Below are 19,026 nucleotides of genomic sequence, written 5' to 3' on the forward strand. Positions count from 1 at the left end.
AACTCCTCAGGGTCTCCTAAACCTCTGGAGCAAATTGGGATGGAGGGGGGCTACAGGGGAGAGGAGGAGAAGTCCCATGGCATGTGCGGACACAGGGTTTTATTCCACACAGCACCAAGCACTGATCCCATCAGCACAAGCCTTTCTCATTGTGCAGTGGAACAGTCTTCCTCTCTCCTCCCTCCATTCACTCCTAAAATCTGTTCTGGAAGTTTCCCCAACCCTCCACAATAGATCTGGGGATGGCACAGGGGAAGAGGAAGTCCCATTGCGCTAGCACTAATCCTTGTACTAACACAATTATTTAGTTGACTACCCCCGCTCATCCATAATTAATAAATTAAACTGCATTCACTTTGACCCTAGCGCCTTATGTGCATGGCTTTTTCCCCCAGTTCTCTCATGCAATGTTCTGGGGCAGAATTGACCCCAAATGCTTTTAAATCAGTACTTCACTAAGTGGGGTGGGGCAAGGGATACTGAAACACTAGATGAAAATAAAAAAATTCATCATGGCCGAAGAATATCTGGAACCTGGAGTTGTGAGCTACTTACATAAATGTTTTATGAACTTTTAGAGCTGTACATTTCACACAAGACTATCAACTGAGATTTAAGGCTGGCTCATGTTATACTAACCTATGGCTTGTAATTATGCGCAAACCAACTCATATGTTTCAAACACAGCAATGGTAAAATCTAAAATTCTCAAAATTCTCTATATTTATTCTCTATACTAAATATTTTAAGACATGGATAACTGAACTGTACAACAGTCAATAGTTACATGACTGCTTTTATACCAGCAAATTCAAGTTCCCTCTGCCAGATTCTTTTTTGAACTTCTATGGATAGGAAACGTTTTTCAGTCCAAGGGCCACATTCCATGGTAAATAATCTTCCAGACGCCACATGCCCATGGTGGGCAGGGGCAGAGAAAAAAGTGGGTTGAGCAATGAATGTAATTTTACTTTTTGCCCAACATGCTAGTTTTTGCACGTACCCCTCTGTCTTCCATTCAGACACGCAAGAGGCATTATCAGAGTTCAAGGACGCATTCCAGCCAGCCAAAGACACCTAGGAGGGCATAAACCAAGGCTGGTGAAGGGCGTGGCCTGGGAAGAGTTCCAAGGGCCAGATACAAGGGCTGCATTTGGCCTTTGAGACTGAGGATCCCCACCTCTATTCTGTCGATACAAAGCTGTTATGTTGCTAAATATAGCATATCTCAAACACAAGCACTGATTCCATTTTGTGTGTTTTACTGTATTTATAATGTGGATGATTCTGGAGAAAATGTTGTATATGCCTTGAATATTCATCTGTCAAATTTATTAGAACCTACTGCAATATAAAGAACATACCATTGTGCTCATTAGGAAAGTTGGCATATTTGCAGTGAGCAATCCAACTTTTCCTACTGAGTGTGCATAAGTTTGAATTTTACAAATCTCTTCTAGTAGAAATAGAACTAGAGCTAAATTTCAGCTTACAATAACATACAAAATACAATCCATACTGAGAACACAATTGCTTGAGGTAGTCAGATAATTGGTAATAAACCTCTAATAGCTAGACACTGAGTGATGGATTCAACATTACATTTGTATGCAACAGCCAGAATCAAAAGATTTGTGCATGTCCATGGGTTTTTCAGGAGCCCCTCACTATTTCAGCCCGCTGTGCTACCTGCTCACCTTCCCCCACAATTCACATTCAGTGCTGCAAAGTGGCTGCCTTCTGTACCAGCACAGAATGCTTTGGATCCCAGATAAGTATTTTAGAGAGTCATATTGTTCTTTTTAAAGTTTTGCTCTGCTTTACACGTACAAGGTAAAAGACAAAAGGCACACTCAGATGTAATGTTCTATATGACGTTTCATCAGATTTATGCACTCCAATCTTTGCAAGCACCAAGTACACAAACATGTCCCCAGAAGAAGGTCCTCACAATTTCAGAGTAATAGACATACAGCAGAATAACAGGTGAAAGGAAGCACAATCTGACCTCTGCTACCAGCCAGGAGACCAAGGGCTACTGGGCAGCAGCAACACCAGAAAAAAAATTCTAGGGTAGTTTATGTAGTATAACTTAATCAAGTTGGCTTTTCACAAGCAATAAAATATACTACATCACCTGTGTTGATGTCTAGACACAGTCAGGTCATTTAATTTTCCTCTATTATTTTAACACCGCCTACCCAACCTTTTATGTCAGTTCTTGGAGGTTTTTCATTCCAGCACATATTCTACATGACCAGGGCTCCATCCCAGTAAGATATTCTGAGCTGGCTCTGCTGAAAATCCCCTCACTGAAAATGAGGATATCTATGGGTAAGAAGGAGGGCCTTTAAAGTCACTGTCCCAAGAAACCTGGTTATGTCCCTCTCTCCTGTCTTTTTTAAAAAGACATGAATAGCATGTATTATTGGAGTAGAAAGCAGTTGTACTGCTGTTGGCATTCGTGTTTTGTGGCTGCTATTTTAAATGTAGACGTTTTATCCAACTATTGTTAGCTAACGAAAGTTTTAGAATGACAGCTGGAACATTTAAGGACTAGAAGGAGGCTTCTAACATCTTTCCTCCCCCCAACTTCTCCTGCATCTGCCACCAAAGTCAGGGGCTGGAAGAGACAGCAGTAACAGCCCCGCAACTGAGGAAGCTGTAGCCTGTGAGGGACCAATCCAACAGCTTCAACTGTCAGTTTCAGGCCAGGAGATTCAGCTGCAGAGTGACACTTGTTGGAACATCAAAGAACTAGGGGGAAATTCATATACACCTTTGCCCTGCTCTAGTAACGATTGTACCATTGTCTATTTTATTATGTTTTACATATATTGTAAGATGCCTCTAGAATTTCAGATTGTTGGATGGAGCATAAATGTTCCAAAATAAAGTTTTGAGAAGCAGCCTATAAATATTTAAGATGTAGAGAATCCCAGGTTCCAAACAGTAGAGAGTCCAGCTTATGTTTTGGCCAGAATCCTTCCAACGTCCGTATCTATACAACTGACTTTTTTTAAAAAAAAAATTGAACTGGAGGGAGGAAAGACACAAATGAATTTTTTTTAAGTACCTACATGAAAAGTGCTAGAAAGAACCAAAGAACAGTAAACTAAATCTATGCAGCTTTCTTGCAGCTATTATCTGAGAGGGGTTGGGGAAAGAAGGAAGGATTTGCTAAGAGGGAGAAATGAAGAATGAGAGGATAAAATTAAATAGCTGTCCAGGATCTAATCTTGCACAAGTTGTATTTAAAGGGGCCTGAACACTTGGAAATAATATGGGTTATATCCAACTAAGTATGACTAAGATTGGATATCACCTACTTATCTAACATGGAAGGAATAGAAAATAGTTTTTAAAAAACAACTGAAACACTGAGCATATCCTAGACTTGAGACAGTTACAACTGGGTGGGTGGGTGGGAGCTCTTTCCTTAGTAACAGAAGTGACCCTAATAAGGAAAGGCCATCTCGGACATCTCAGCATGTCCACTGCAGTAGGCAGTTTTTCCTCTTAGAATACCAATAGAATAAACTGGGGGGAGAGGGGGCAGTTAATGCTTAGCTAACATCTCAACAAGAGCTTATTACAGGCCACATTAAAGATGCATACATCAATTTGCTTGCTTATAGCAGGGCTTAAGTCCAATTAAAATAAGTTATAACTGAACAGCCATCAATTGTTACATATAGACTAAGGCATGCATTTCTATCAGTTCATAAATTATGTAAATTCCCTAATGGAAATACAATTTAGACTTCAGGGCTTGCTTAGCACTTGTTCAGGCAATACTCTCAACTTGCATGTGTGGTAATAAAGAAAATGTATTCACATAATGGCTCAATTATGGATCCAAAAAAGCAAAATGGCCAGAGAAACAGAAAAATAGAATTGAAGCAAACTGGAGTTCAGAGAAGGATCTGTACATTAAAAACAGACTGCCAAATGCTTCAAAAACTGTGTGAGGGGGGCTAAATGTCAATAAATGCAGAATAAAATCAATATGATAATGCTATTCTGTGGCAAATTAGATAACTTTTTTTAAAAAATTAATGAATCAACATTCAAGATGGATAAAATAAGAAACATTAAGTAGCACATATCTTTTACTACTGATCAATATAACAATATATTAAACACGAAACACATCAGGTCTATAATGTATTTGTCAAACAGCATTACATGATCTCAACACATAAATCTAACTTTTCCCCAATGTTAAATGTTTCTTTTCAAAGGATTCTATGTTATATTGATGTTAAAACAGTTACACATTTCATAATGTTAATTCCTCATTCTATCTGCTTTAAACTTCAAGTGTTATCCAAGAACTTTATAGAACAGTATTTGCATATGTTATTTTAGTCTGCATGTATTGACATCTATAGTTGCCCCCCAAAATATTTATCAAAATGTCTTTGGGAGTGTAAACTCATTCTACATTTTAGATTAACTTCTTTGTTTTTCTGAATTAGAGACTACAAATTCAAATCAATACAGGATCTCCCAGTTAATCTGTTACAATCTACATGTGGGAGTGGATGTGTCAGGCAAGTCCCAGAACCCATTCCTGATTTCACTATTAGCATTCTTTATCAAAGTTATGCCGATTCAACAAACCCTTAGTTAACCTGGACTATATAAACCACCTCTATTTATTTATTTAATTTCAATGCATAACCGGCCCTTCGTCATAGGCTGCCAGGGCAGGGTACAAACAATTCCATAACACAGTTTAAAACCTTCTATGTTATCTCGTGACCCATAAATTAAAGAAGTTGTAGTGCAAACATATGTGCACAATCACTAGAGATAAGTGGAACAGAGAAAGTTGCTTTTGCTACACAATTAACAATCCCCTCATTACCTTCCACTTTCCTAACAGCATGCAGTTCCATTCATGAGCTATGTAGTCTGGATGAAAAGGATAAGTTTAAAAAATGACTTTCAGACCATCAATCATCAGTATCATCACAAAGAACACCTGCATCTTAATTATAATAGGAGAAGGTAAATGGTGGAACACAAATCCCAAGGACCCCTTTTATTAAGCACTCAGACACTTTCTCCTATGAGAGGTAAAACTTAGGTGAAGGGTTATTTTAACACCTTCTTTGCCATTGTAAACAGCAACAAAGCTTTGGCAGAGCCCTCCCTTACTATGAGCTTCAACCTCCATTTGACTGTATCTAAACTCAGACATGAGCCATCAGTTCTAGGGAAGAACTCTAAGTGGAACAACCAATTCAGTCATACTCAGAGCAAACCAACTGAAATCACTGGACTTAAGTCATGGCTAACTTAAGCCATTGCTTTCAATTGGTCTACTCTGACTTAGATTTCATCCTAGCAGTCACTTTCTGTTCATATTGAAGGAAGTAGGTGGGTTAAAGAGCCCCTTGTTTAGATCTCAGTACACATGGGGTAATCAGTGAGCAGAGCCCTTTCAAACTTTTGTGCAAATTCACAATGTGGCCACTTTAAAAGATTGATTGTTGACAAGGCATTTAATAATCTGTAATTGTTTAATGAAATGAATGAATTTGATGTTTGTCTCTAAGAAAATCAAGACACTTTTCCCTTTTTTAGATATACTATCTGAAGAGTAAAGCTACGGTTCTCAAATCATTTTCCCCACAGACTACTTGAAAATTGCTGAGGGTCTTGCTGGACCACCTTAATGGTTTGCCTGCCTTTTGTAGCAATTGAAATGCACTCTGCTACATACTGCATTAATTTTAATTGGATTTTAATTGCTTCTTTTATTTCCTATATTATATTTTATTGTATTACAATTTGAACTCCATATAATACAAAATACAATAAAACATAAAACATAAAGAAACAATAAAATACAATTAAAAAGCAATATATTTTAATATGCTGCACTCACAGTTCATAGCTGCTGCTCCCGCTATTCTTCACAGCCACACTGTCAACCACTTCAATGAAACTCGTGGACCACTGATGGTCCGTGGACCATAGTTTGGGAATCCCTGAAGTAAAGCATGGTTTTATCTCCCCTTTGTTATGTCATATGATCTATCCCCATCACCAAACTAGATATGCTATAATCGTTAACTTCACAAGGAAAGAAAAATAGGGTTCTATCCAACGTAGGGTTCCATCAGCAAAATAATTCCTGCTAGCGCAACAGAACTTTCCCCCTTCTCCTCCTCTCATACTTCCCCTAAATCTGTTCTAGGGGTTCTCCCAACACTCCAGACAACATCTGGAGAGCGTGCAAGGTACACGTGGGGGAGAAGAATATGGAAAGTCCCATTGTGCTAATGGTCATCCTTGCGCTGACTGGGCGGGTTAGTTGAATACTACTCACTGTATTTGCTGACCATATGGTCGTAATAAAACTATCTATCTATCTACTACTCACTGTAAATGTCTATTAGTGCTAATGACTGGTTACCCTCTGATGTGTATAAATTAAATTAAATAAATAAATAAATAAATAAATAATAGTACATACTTCTGCTGAATTTTATCCAGGTATCTCAAAAGGAAACATTAAACATTGGGGGTTTCTTTCCCCAATTTCATTTTGCTAATCAGTTTAATCTTTCCATAAATTTTACTGCCCATATTTACAGGTGCAAATACATGGCACCTCAGAGAAATTCTGTATTTTATACATTTGTTTTAAAGTATTAAACAGTACAGTTACTTATTGCACTGTTAGCCAAAAGTTTAAGTCCTATGAAAGTCTATAATAAACACAACTGGAAGCTAACTGGTTTACACAGAATGGGAATGTTAGGAAACAAAACTGACTTTACCAGTGCAAACACCAGGAGATCCACAGAAGGATATACAACATCACTGACACTGCTCTTAAAGCATAAGCAGGAAGACCAGTGGATGCCATAAAGCTGAAAACTAGCAATGACTACTGAACCTAGCCTATTTGGAACCCACAGAAGAGAAGCTGATTTTCAAAGACAGGGGTGTAAAGTGGGATGCAAATCTATTTGAGTGACGAAGATAAATGCATGAACACAAATGGCATAAATATAAATATAATTATGTGCACAACAGGGAGAAACAAGTGACACATTCACAACTAGGAATAATGTCGTCGTTCCTCAACATTTTTAAAGCACCTAGTAATTCCAATTTGCCATATATATCAGGTCTGCTTTTTCCCTCTTTAGAGAACTATTATTATAATATAGCTTCAATTCTCCCTTAAAACTGGAGATGCTCAGAGAGGGTACTAGAATCCACAGGTGGCAAATGAGAGCTTTACTGATTGACCATCAACACTTACTACTGTTGGGAAACTGAACAGTTCAGCACTAGCAACTAAGGGCTGTATTTCAGGGTCCAATTATCTCAAAGCTAAAAGTCTATCAATATGTCCTTGCCAAATAATGAGCCAATAAACTAATTTTTGTTTGTTAGTTAATGGATACAGAATATTGATTACATTTGCTTAATATTTATGGAAAGTAATTTTAATTGAAACTCCTCCCACTCGTTCTTTTCCTATCTGTCATAGTCTTGCTATATCAAGATTGCTAGCACATGACAATATTTAGTTTACAGCTTAAGCTGAAACTTTCCTATACAAATATTTGCTCATGAATCACTCACACTCAGCTTTAACAAAACAAATTCTTAATCTCATATGTACCAAGTTTCTGCTGTAATCTTTGTGCATTTGAAAGAAACAAAGCTACCTTTAAAGCAATCAAAGTTTTTTACTAACTCCTCAAATATTTCAGCCTTGATACATAAAATGTTAAGTATGAATAATGTTAAAGCATAATAGTTTCTCTAATATTTGCATCCACCTCAATGTCTTCATTTCTTCTCAGTTAGACCTACACTGCTGAGGAGTCAGATATCTCCTATTTTGTAAACAACTATTTCCTTATGCATTTGTTCAGTGCTCAACTCCTTATGAAATTTGTGCTAAACAAAATTGAAATAATTAGAGCCAAAACAGCAAGCAGCAGCAACACAAGTTGTGGGAAGCTGAAGAGGGAGGAATAAAACCAGAAAGGTATTAAGATGCACTAGTGTACACCATCTACTTGACAGCAGACAGCCATACATACATATAAACATCTGGGTGTTTCAATAGGTGACCATACTTACCTAGCATACGAATGTACAATGCAGTTTGATCAGAACTGTCATAGGAAATTGCCCCACGTCTCTGAAATGAAAAAAAAAAACAGAACATTTTACTCCAGGTTTTGAAATTAGTCTTAAAACTCTCATTTTACCTAAGCGACACTGCCTCCATTAAAAACTACTTGTTCCAATAAAGAATGCTTTGCCTATTGTACCTCAACAACTTTAAACTTTATCTTCATATGGGAATGTGTGCAGAGAAAGAAATCAAGGCAACAGATTTGCTAAATGCATAAAACCTTTTCATTTGTGTGGTCTCTCAAATCGTTCAAGACAAGGGTGGTTCAGACATAGCACAGCCTCTCCATTAATCATGTTTAAGGGAGTGGGTCACTGAACTGCACGCTTCCTTCCCACTCCCGGCTTAACCATGGTTAGAGACTCCTTTGTTCCAGTTTGCCTTGCTTTAACATGTTTTTATGCTGCTGATTATGGAGATTTCATGCTTCCTTATGGCTCTGGATTCTTACGTGTTTAACCACTCAAATGTACAGTATCTGTAAATCTAACTACAAACATAGTTGTACCACACCTTGAGTATGTTCTGCCGCAAAAGAGATAGATTATTAGTAGTATTAAGAAGAATTGAGATTTAGCCTGTTTTGGACACAGTCATACTGTCTTTGAAGTTTGCAGTATGAGGATACTCTTGATGTGACTGTTAGTAGAGGCTCAGGTGACAGTGGTGACGAGGAGTGCGATGGGACTGTTATTAGAGGTTCAGATGACAGTGGTGACCAGGAGTGCTTGTTATCAGTTTTGGCTGACCTGACAGAAAGAAGTCAAAACTGCCATAGGTATCCATACTAGACACTTGAAGAATACTTCTGCCAACATACCTCCCAACATCTGGAGGATACCAACTTTGTTAACTCCTGCACTTGTCAGTTATAGTTAATGCAAATACTTATATAGCCCTTTCCCATGGCTACAGCAACAGGACATTGTTTGATCATGGAAGTTCACACCATGTTAAAACCCAATCATTGCAACGTCTATCCTTCTGAGCTGCTTTGAATTTTTTCTGAAAGTGGAATATAAATAATCATCCCAGCATTCATTTGCATTTTACATGCATAGAATTAGCTGTTTATCAATCATCATCCCCTTTAGCTATTCTCTTGGCAACCGTTTTCACATAAAAAGTATAAGGGCTGCTGCTTTTAGTCATTTTTTTCCAGTGAGCTTATACAAAAAGAATGCAGGCATAACCAAAGTAAAGCTTGAGTATACATTTTAATTAATGCTTTAGTTTAAATCTGTCTTTACAAACCAGAGTGGTATGCACATTCAGGTGTCCCACTGATGGCTATTAAACACTGACCTCCAAAAGTGTATAGGAAACACTTTCTTCCAGGGGGGAGGATGGCTTAAGCCATGGAATGATGGCTTAATTCAGCTATAGGGCAAAAGCAGCAAAGGTGGTGACTTTTTAAGGCAAAGGCAGATTTAAATCTCAGGAATCTACAGGCTATGCAGCAGATCACCCATGATACCAAAGCAAAAATTGCTAAATTAAACAACAACTGTATAACTGACAAGAGCAACTCCAACCTTTCAAGTGAAGACATTGACAGGAACATCAACAGGATGCTTTCCTAAGGTTTAAGCACGAAAAGGTGTGAAATTAACCAATGTGGGAGGAGGGCAGGGAAGATGAATATATACTTAAAATCAGAGGAGTTATCTGAGGACTGGGCCATCACACTTCAGCCAACAGAAGCTAAATTTGAGCCTGTAACCATCAAATTATCAGATATCACCAGGTCTGCAAATGAGGCAATGTAAATGGGCCTTGATAGACAGAGATTGAGACTTTGAAAATGGCGACTGGGGATTTGGAATTGTGGGTGGAACAGTCCTACAGAGAGCCTGGAAGAATTTTTGAGTTTGTAGAATTCCTAAGGAGGAGGAGGAGGAGGAGGAGATACCCCTAAATTTCTAACAGATTGGCTTAATAGCAAGAATCTGGGGGTAGTTATTTCTGTAGATGCCACAGAGTGGGCAAGCAGGGCTGCGGGACCAAGATCTCACACCAATGATTTGCCCAGGGACATAATAATACAATTCCAGTGATACCACACCAAAGAGGCAATATACAGAGCCCTAAGTGTGGTGTAGTGGTTAAGGTGTTGGACTACAACCTGGGAGACCAGAGTTCGAATCCTCACACAGCCATGAAGCTCACTGGGTGACCTTGGGCCAGTCACTGCCTCTCAGCCTCAGAGGAAGGCAATGGTAAACCCCCTCTGAACACCGCTTACCCTGAAAACCCTATTCATAGGGTTGCCATAAGTCGGAATCGACTTGAAGGCAGTACATTTACATTTATGAAACACTAGGGAGTTTAAATACAAACATGATCTAATTGAGGTCATTCAGGACATTTGACCTGAAGCCGCCATGTCTTATACACTGGCTCTCAGAGAGACAGGAATCCCTTACAGATGGGAATTCTCCTTTAAGCTGGTGGTTCAAAACAAAGGGAAGCTCCTCTCAGCAGGGGATGAAAGGCAAGCTGAACTCTTGTTAAAAGATTTAAAGATACCAATCCAGAGGAAGAGGCAGGCGCCAGACAAAAGAGAGATGGTGATTCACAATGGAATGTGAAGTGGAATTGTAAAGAGCACAAGAAAGACTAGGCTTGTGTTTAAAAAGAACAGCTGTGTTTATTCTGCTACTGTACTTCTACTATAGTCTATAACCCAAAAAATAGCCCTGTAGCAGGACAGGGCCTGAAGACACCATGTGGCCCCCACTAACCCCCTATTTCCTGGGTGACCAGGAACAGCATTTAAGCTGTCCCAAAGGGGTTTTTTGCTGATTGGCAGGCCCTCTCATCTCCAGGAGTCAGATGTGTTACTGGCTCTATCTATACCCCTAATAGATGCCAATACAACTTCCTCAGAAAACCACTGAATAAGTTGGCAGACTGTAGAAGGGGCAGAGTGATTCTGGGAGATCTCAATGCCTGCTTGAAGGATTCCATAGACAGAAACAGGAATAGGGTGGCAGTACCTGCACAAGGTCAGCAAAAAAAAGCTCTTTAGTGGCTGAACATGTCCTTAAAAACAACAAGTTGTAAAGCCTTCACTTTCTATTCTTCCAGGTTCTGGTCCCACTTCAGGCTGGACTATATATTCTTGATAAAGGAGCTCTGGCCACTGGTGACATTGCTGAAGCTGCTGTTACAACGCCCTCAGATCATGCTCCAATTTCTGTAGATTTGTGCATGAGGTACCCCACACCTCAGCATTATGATTGGTTGTTCAATTCAGTGCCGCTAGTTGATGAGATGGTTAGAGGTAACTTGAAACAGGTGCATGAGCTTTATTTTTAAGAAAATTCTACTCCTGGCATGAGACCACACATGCTATGGGACACTATAAAAGGGGTGGTTAGGAGACACCGAATTAGTGCAGCTAGTATTTTTAAAAAGAGACAGTAAGCTTCAAGAGCACTATTAACTGCCATTGAATGGTAAGACAGAATTAAAGAGAACTGGCTCACAGAAAGTATATCATATTGTTTTAATGTATTTTAATGTCTGTTTTTATGGTATTGTAGAGTGTTTTTGGTGCTTTTGTTTGCCACCCTAGGCTCCTGCTGGGAGGAAGGGCGGGATATAAATCAAATAATAAATAAATAAATTTCAGGTGTGGGAGACATATCTAGAGTCCAGGATCTCATGGACAGGGGATAGCCTATAACAGAAGGATCCTTAAGACACAAACCATGTTAAAAGTAATTGGTTTCAATAGTCACAGGTATGGCATTTGCTAAACTGCTGGTGTGAAAGGGAGAAAGCCTTCACTCACAGTATATGAACATGTGTGTGCACGCTCAGATGCTGCTTTAAAGGGGGTAGGGCAAGATCTGCACAAATTATTACTAGAAAAAGAAATAGGTTCAACGGAAGGTCTGCAGGAAAAATGAGCAGGGGTTAGAGGTCTGACCACCAGCCACAGATGATTCTCTTTGGTTGGGTTATTTGCATAAACCTTGAGGAACATGGTCTGCATATGTTCCTTCCATTATTTTGTAATTGTGATTTGGTCTTACACAAACCAAACACAATGGTGGTTAATATTTATTGTTATACTTATTCTTTGTGTTGAAAACAATAAATATATTCTTTAAAAAAGAAACACTTTCTTCCTCCATAGCCAGCAACGAAGTCCACCTGGAATATACAGGGCAGCCTTATGACTAACAGAGGCCAAACACTGCAAAATATTGTCTAAAGAGGTTCTTAATTAGCAGAGAGCTATTAACTTCTTACATACTCAACACATTTATCACTGCAGTATGCCACGATACTGTTCCAATTTAAAGTGCTTAATGATTAGACAGCAGCTTACCTAAAGGACATCCTGGATTCAAATTAATCTGTCTGTAACTTAGCATCTGCTTCTAAAGTCCTGCTGCAGTGCTAAGGTAGTTATTAAGCTGGCAAGCACATGGGCCAGGGCTTTTCAGTAATGGTCCCACAACCATGGAATTCAGCCCCAGGTGATGTCAAGCAAGCCCTGTGTGTGTTCCAATATGTTTGAAATCATTTGGATGTTTTTAATAGCTTTGCATTCTATTGTGTTACTCATTTATTTATTTATTTTATTATCATTATTTTTACCCCGCCCTTTTTCCAAAACTGGAACTCACGGCGGCTTCCAGATAAAAGCACACATATAATTAAAAACATACAAAAGTCTAGATTAAAATCAAATTAAACAATTTACAGTATTAAAACCATTCATACATACAGTTAAAATAATTCAAACTCAGTTTAAAATAATACAATTAGACAATAGCAATGCAGCACCCTTCAAGTCCTGTCCTTAACAGCTTTCAGTTCCAAAGGCTTGTTGAAATAAAAAAGTCTTTTTGCTTGCCGACGGAAGGACTGCAAGGAGGGGGCCATTCTTGCTTCCCTAGGAAGGGAGTTCCAAAGCCTCGGGGCAACCACCGAAAAGGCCCTATCTCGCGTCCCCACTAGTCGTGCTTGTGAGGACGTAGGTATTGAGCGAAGGGCCTCTCCTGAGAATCTCAGGGCCCAGGCAGGCTCATATAGGGAGATACGGTCTGACAGATAGCCTGGACCTAAGCCATATAGGGCTTTATAGGTCATCACCAGCACTTTGAATTGTGTCCGGAAACAGAGTGGCAACCAGTGGATCTTTTGTAACAGGGGAGTCGTATGGTCCCTGTAACCAGCCCCAGTTAACATTCTGGCTGCAGCATGTTGCACCAACTGAAGTTTCCGAACAGTCTTCAGAGGCAGCCCCACGTAGAGCGCATTACAGTAATCTAAATGGGATGTAACTAAGGCATGTGTCACCGTGGCCAGATCTGATGGCTCAAGGAATGGGCGCAGCTGGCGCACTAACCTTAATTGTGCAAAAGCACTCCTGGCCACCGCAGAAACCTGGGCCTCAAAATTTAAAGCTGAGTCCAGGAACACACCCAAACTGCGAACCTGCGTCTTCAGGGGGAGTGTAACCCCATCCAACACAGGCTGAATCCCTATTCCCTGATTTGCCTTTTGACTGACTAGGAGCACCTGTGTCTTGTCTGGATTAAGCTTTAATTTGTTCGCCCTCATCCAGTCCACCACTGATGACAGACACCGGTTTAAAACCAAGACAGCTTCCTTGGAGTTAGGTGGAAAGGAGAAGTAGAGTTGGGTGTCATCAGCATACTGATGGCACTGAACCCCAAACCCTCGGACAACCTCTCCCAGTGGTTTCATGTAGATGTTAAATAGCATGGGGGACAAAACTGAGCCCTGAGGGACCCCACAGGCCAACGGCCAAGGAGTCGAACAGGAATCCCCCAGTACCACTTTCTGGGTTCATCCCTCCAGGAAGGAACGGAGCCACTGTAAAACAGTGCCCCCAAGTCCCATCCCAGCAAGGCGGCCCAGAAGGATACCATGGTCGATGGTATCGAAAGCCACTGAGAGGTCCAGCAGAACCAACAGGGACACACTCCCCCTGTCCAGTTCTCTGCATAGGTCATCCACCAAGGCAACCAGAGCCGTCTCCGTCCCATAACCAAGCCTGAAACCAGACTGAAATGGATCTAGATACTCCGTTTCATCCAGGAATCCCTGGAGCTGGGAGGCTACCACACGCTCTGTTACCTTGCCCAGAAATGAGATATTGCACACTGGCCGATAATTATCCATTATGGAGAGATCCAGGGAGGGCTTTTTCAACAAAGGCCTTACAACTGCCTCCTTTAGGCTCACTGGAACTCTGCCTTTTTGTCAGGAGGCATTGATCACTCCCTTCACCCACTCAGCCAGTCCCTCTCTGGTGCATTTAATAAGCCAGGAAGGGCAGGGGTCTAGAAGACATGAGGTGGCTCTCACCTCTCCAAGGATCCTGTCCACATCCTCGGGCTGCACAAATTGAAAAGAATCCATTATTATTGGATAGGCAGGAGCCAAAGTTACATCCACTGAGACTGTATCAACAATAGCATCCAAGTCGGAATGAATCTGAGTGATTTTATCTGCAAAGTGCCGTGCAAATTCTTGGGCCATTGAGGGGTAGAAAAGCAATATAAAATGTTAAATAAATAAATAAAAACACCTTTAAAACAATTTTGGCTTAAATGTGCCAAAAGACAGAGAGGGATGAGGTTTCAGACCCTTGGCCTCTCACTTGTGGGGTGCCACAGGACTCCATCCTCTCCCCGATGCTATTTAACATCTATATAAAGCAGCTGGGGGCTATCATCAGGAGATTTGAGCTGCAGTGTCACCAGTATGCTGATGACACACAGCTCTATCTCAGTTTGCACAAGATACAACAGTGGGTGAAATATATTCTAGCAAAATGCTAGGTGTGTTCTATGTTTTTAATTGACAGTTCCCACCTTGCTTAAATGAAATGGTTTAAACATAGCAGGCTGAAAACATGCATCTTGGGCAGGCTAAGTTTGTTTTTTCCAACAGCTAGAGTCATTCCTGAAGTAGCAACATATTGTAATCAGTCTGATTTTACATCAAACTGCAATTTCAGATTCAACTGTTAATGCACCCAAAACAGAAACAGAACATAACTTCCAGTTTGAAACATAAAAGGCTATTTCACCGTATGACATTGACCAATAAAAAGGCTTTGAAATTAATAAAAATAAATTTGACATAGGTTTCTAGGATGAATGATGAGTGAAATGTAATTTTCTAGGCTAGATTCTCTGTAGAAACAATAGTAACACAGGAAAAAAGCAGAGTAAGAAGAACACCAACAAACATACCAAAATGTAATTCTCCATCTTTGGAGATGGCAGGTGTGGCCACTACTCACCATATGCTCAGAGGCACGTTACCAAATTCTTCCAAGCTACACAGCAAGTGGATTGGACTGTGAAAGACCAACCCAAATTATCTTTGCTTTTTGACAAATTTGTAGAGCAGTACAATATCTCAGAAAGCAGGTCAGGTCTCCTGCTCCCCTGGTGCATTCACTATAGCTGCCCAATTTCCCTGCTTTTTAAAGTTGGATAGAAATATCTGTGGGCTATAGGTACATTCTTAAACCGCAAGGTTTTTTGCCTATTAGTGAATTCAGATATAAGAACATAAGAACATAAGAAGAGCCTGCTGGATCAGGCCAGTGGCCCATCTAGTCCAGCATCCTGTTCTCACAGTGGCCAACCAGGTGCCTGGGGGAAGCCCACAAGCAGGACCCGAGTGCAAGAACACTCTCCCCTCCTGAGGCTTCCGGCAACTGGTTTTCAGAAGCATGCTGCCTCTGACTAGGGTGGCAGAGCACAGCCATCACAGCTAGTAGCCATTGATAGCCCTGTCCTCCATGAATTTGCCTAATCTTCTTTTAAAGCCATCCAAGCTGGTGGCCATTACTGCATCTTGTGGGAGCAAATTCCATACTTTAACTATACGCTGAGTAAAGAAGTACTTCCTTTTGTCTGTCCTGAATCTTCCAACATTCAGCTTCTTTGAATGTCCACGAGTTCTAGTATTATGAGAGAGGGAGAAGAACTTTTCTCTATCCACTTTCTCAATGCCATGCATAATTTTATACACTTCTATCATGTCTCCTCTGACCCGCCTTTTCTCTAAACTAAAAAGCCCCAAATGCTGCAACCTTTCCTCGTAAGGGAGTCGCTCCATCCCCTTGATCATTCTGGTTGCCCTCTTCTGAACCTTTTCTAACTCTATAATATCCTTTTTGAGATGAGGCGACCAGAACTGTACACAGTATTCCAAATGCGGCCGCACCATAGATTTATACAATGGCATTATGATATCGGCTGTTTTATTTTCAATACCTTTCCTAATTATCGCTAGCATGGAATTTGCCTTTTTCACAGCTGCCGCACACTGGGTCGACATTTTCATCATACTGTCCACTACAACCCCGAGGTCTCTCTCCTGGTCGGTCACCGCCAGTTCAGACCCCATGAGCGTATATGTGAAATTCAGATTTTTTGCTCCAATATGCATAATTTTACACTTGTTTATATTGAATTGCATTTGCCATTTTTCTGCCCATTCACTCAGTTTGGAGAGGTCTTTTTGGAGCTCTTCGCAATCCCTTTTTGTTTTAACAACCCTGAACAATTTAGTGTCATCAGCAAACTTGGCCACTTCACTGCTCACTCCTAATTCTAGGTCATTAATGAACAAGTTGAAAAGTACAGGTGCCAATACCGATCCTTGACGGACTTCACTTTCTACAGCCCTCCATTGGGAGAACTGTCCGTTGATTCCTACTCTCTGCTTTCTGCTTCTTAACCAATTTCTTATCCACAAGAGGACCTCTCCTCTTATTCCATGACTGCTAAGCTTCCTCAGAAGCCTTTGGTGAGGTACCTTGTCAAACGCTTTTTGAAAGTCTAAGTACACTATGTCCACTGGATCACCTCTATCTATATGCTTGTTGACACTCTCAAAGAATTCTAATAGGTTACTGAGACAGGACTTTCCCTTGCAGAAGCCATGCTGGCTGTGCTTCAGCAAGGCTTGTTCTTCTATGTGCTTAGTTAATCTAGCTTTAATAATACTTTCTACCAGTTTTCCAGGGACAGAAGTTAAGCTAACTGGCCTGTAATTTCCGGGATCCCCTCTGGATCCCTTTTTGAAGATTGGCGTTACATTTGCCACTTTCCAGTCCTCAGGCACGGAGGAGGACCCGAGGGACAAGTTACATATTTTAGTTAGCAGACCAGCAATTTCACATTTGAGTTCTTTGAGAACTCTCGGGTGGATGCCATCCGGGCCCGGTGATTTGTCAGTTTTTATATTGTCCATTAAGCTTAGAACTTCCTCTCTCGTTACCACTATTTGTCTCAGTTCCTCAGAATCCCTTCCTGCAAATGTTAGTTCAGGTTCAGGGATCTGCCCTATATCTTCCACTGTGAAGACAGATGCAAAGAATTCATTTAGCTTCTCTGCAATCTCCTTATCGTTCTTTAGGACACCTTTGACTCCCTTATCATCCAAGGGTCCAATTGTCTCCCTAGATGGTCTCCTGCTTTGAATGTATTTATAGAATTTTTTGTTGTTGGTTTTTATGTTCTTAGCAATGTGCTCCTCAAATTCTTTTTTAGCATCCCTTATTGTCTTCTTGCATTTCTTTTGCCAGAGTTTGTGTTCTTTTTTATTTTCTTCATTTGGACAAGACTTCCATTTTTTGAAGGAAGACTTTTTGCCTCTGAGAGCTTCTTCTTGGCCCTGGCAGTACCCTGGCAGATCTGCGGTATGCACTCCAGTTGAGCTTCTAATATAGTGTTTTTAAACAACTTCCCAGCATTTTCGAGTGATGTGACCCTCTGGACTTTGTTTTTCAGCTTTCTTTTTACCAATCCCCTCATTTTTGTGAAGTTTCCTCTTTTGAAGTCAAATGTGACCGTGTTGGATTTTCTTGGCAATTGGCCAGTTACATGTATGTTTAATTTAATAGCACTGTGGTCACTGCTCCCAATCGGTTCAACAACACTTACATCTTGCACCAGGATATGGATATATAGATATGGAACGCACTAGCAATAAAACAATGCTTTACTAAACAGTTGACTAATTAGCTCAAAAAAATCTTTATAGGTCAGAATACTGATTGCAGCACATTTGTCTGGTGAAATACTGACAGCATCCCTCATGCAGACAAGGAAGACAGACTGTGACCATCATTGTGGTGGGGCATTTCCTCAAGCAATTCAAACACTTCCAAAATGGTGCTCTGTGAGCCATGAGGGTGACAACAACACAAAGAAACTGAAGGAAACAATCCATAAAAAGGGGGGGGAACTAGAGACAAAGGTAAACGTGGAAGAGAGATAGAGAAAGGGAAGTGGAGAAGGCCTACCTCATCCTCCCAAGAGGACTGACCAAGTGACCATGCTACTGCTGTGGAAATCTAAGCAGGAGCCACATCCCTTGATCATGCACACTGAGGGGGGGACATGATTCCCACCAAAATATTTGTCTAGCTCTAGTTAGTTTTTATTTATTTATTTATTTATTTATTTATACCCCGCCTTCCAGCCAAAGACCCTCAAGGCAGCTTACAAAAAACACAAATATAAAAATACAATATAAAATACATCAATAAAATAATACAATCTACAAAAGTTAAATAATTGCTCTTAGGCTAACAGTATAGTTCCAAAAGTTGTTCTGTGCAGGTTCAGAAATGATATGTGGGACTAGCTTAAGTACACTGATCTCAATAGATGTACACTTGAGTATTATATTGTTTATGTATTTATTAAATTTATACCCCACCCTTCCTCCCAGAAGCCCAGTGCGGCAAAAAAGCAATAAAACATTAGAAACATCTTTCAAACATCTTAACCAATTCCAACACAGATACAACCTAGGATATGGTCTCTATT

The 19,026-nt window shown here is 40.3% G+C and overlaps 1 protein-coding gene across 3 annotated transcripts in view; it reads right to left on the bottom strand.

Moving 5' to 3' along the window:
* Window positions 1-19,026, bottom strand: part of PDE7A (phosphodiesterase 7A) — an 86,427-nt gene that overhangs the window by 52,491 nt on the left and 14,910 nt on the right. For all 3 annotated transcript variants that reach the window (XM_061600226.1, XM_061600235.1, XM_061600245.1), the window contains exon 2: window positions 8,122-8,182. In XM_061600226.1, the coding sequence (XP_061456210.1) occupies window positions 8,122-8,182 (61 nt within the window). The remainder of the gene's footprint in view (window positions 1-8,121; window positions 8,183-19,026) is intronic.

This window comes from Rhineura floridana, chromosome 1 (genome assembly GCF_030035675.1).
Source record: "Rhineura floridana isolate rRhiFlo1 chromosome 1, rRhiFlo1.hap2, whole genome shotgun sequence".
Taxonomy (NCBI): domain Eukaryota; kingdom Metazoa; phylum Chordata; class Lepidosauria; order Squamata; family Rhineuridae; genus Rhineura; species Rhineura floridana.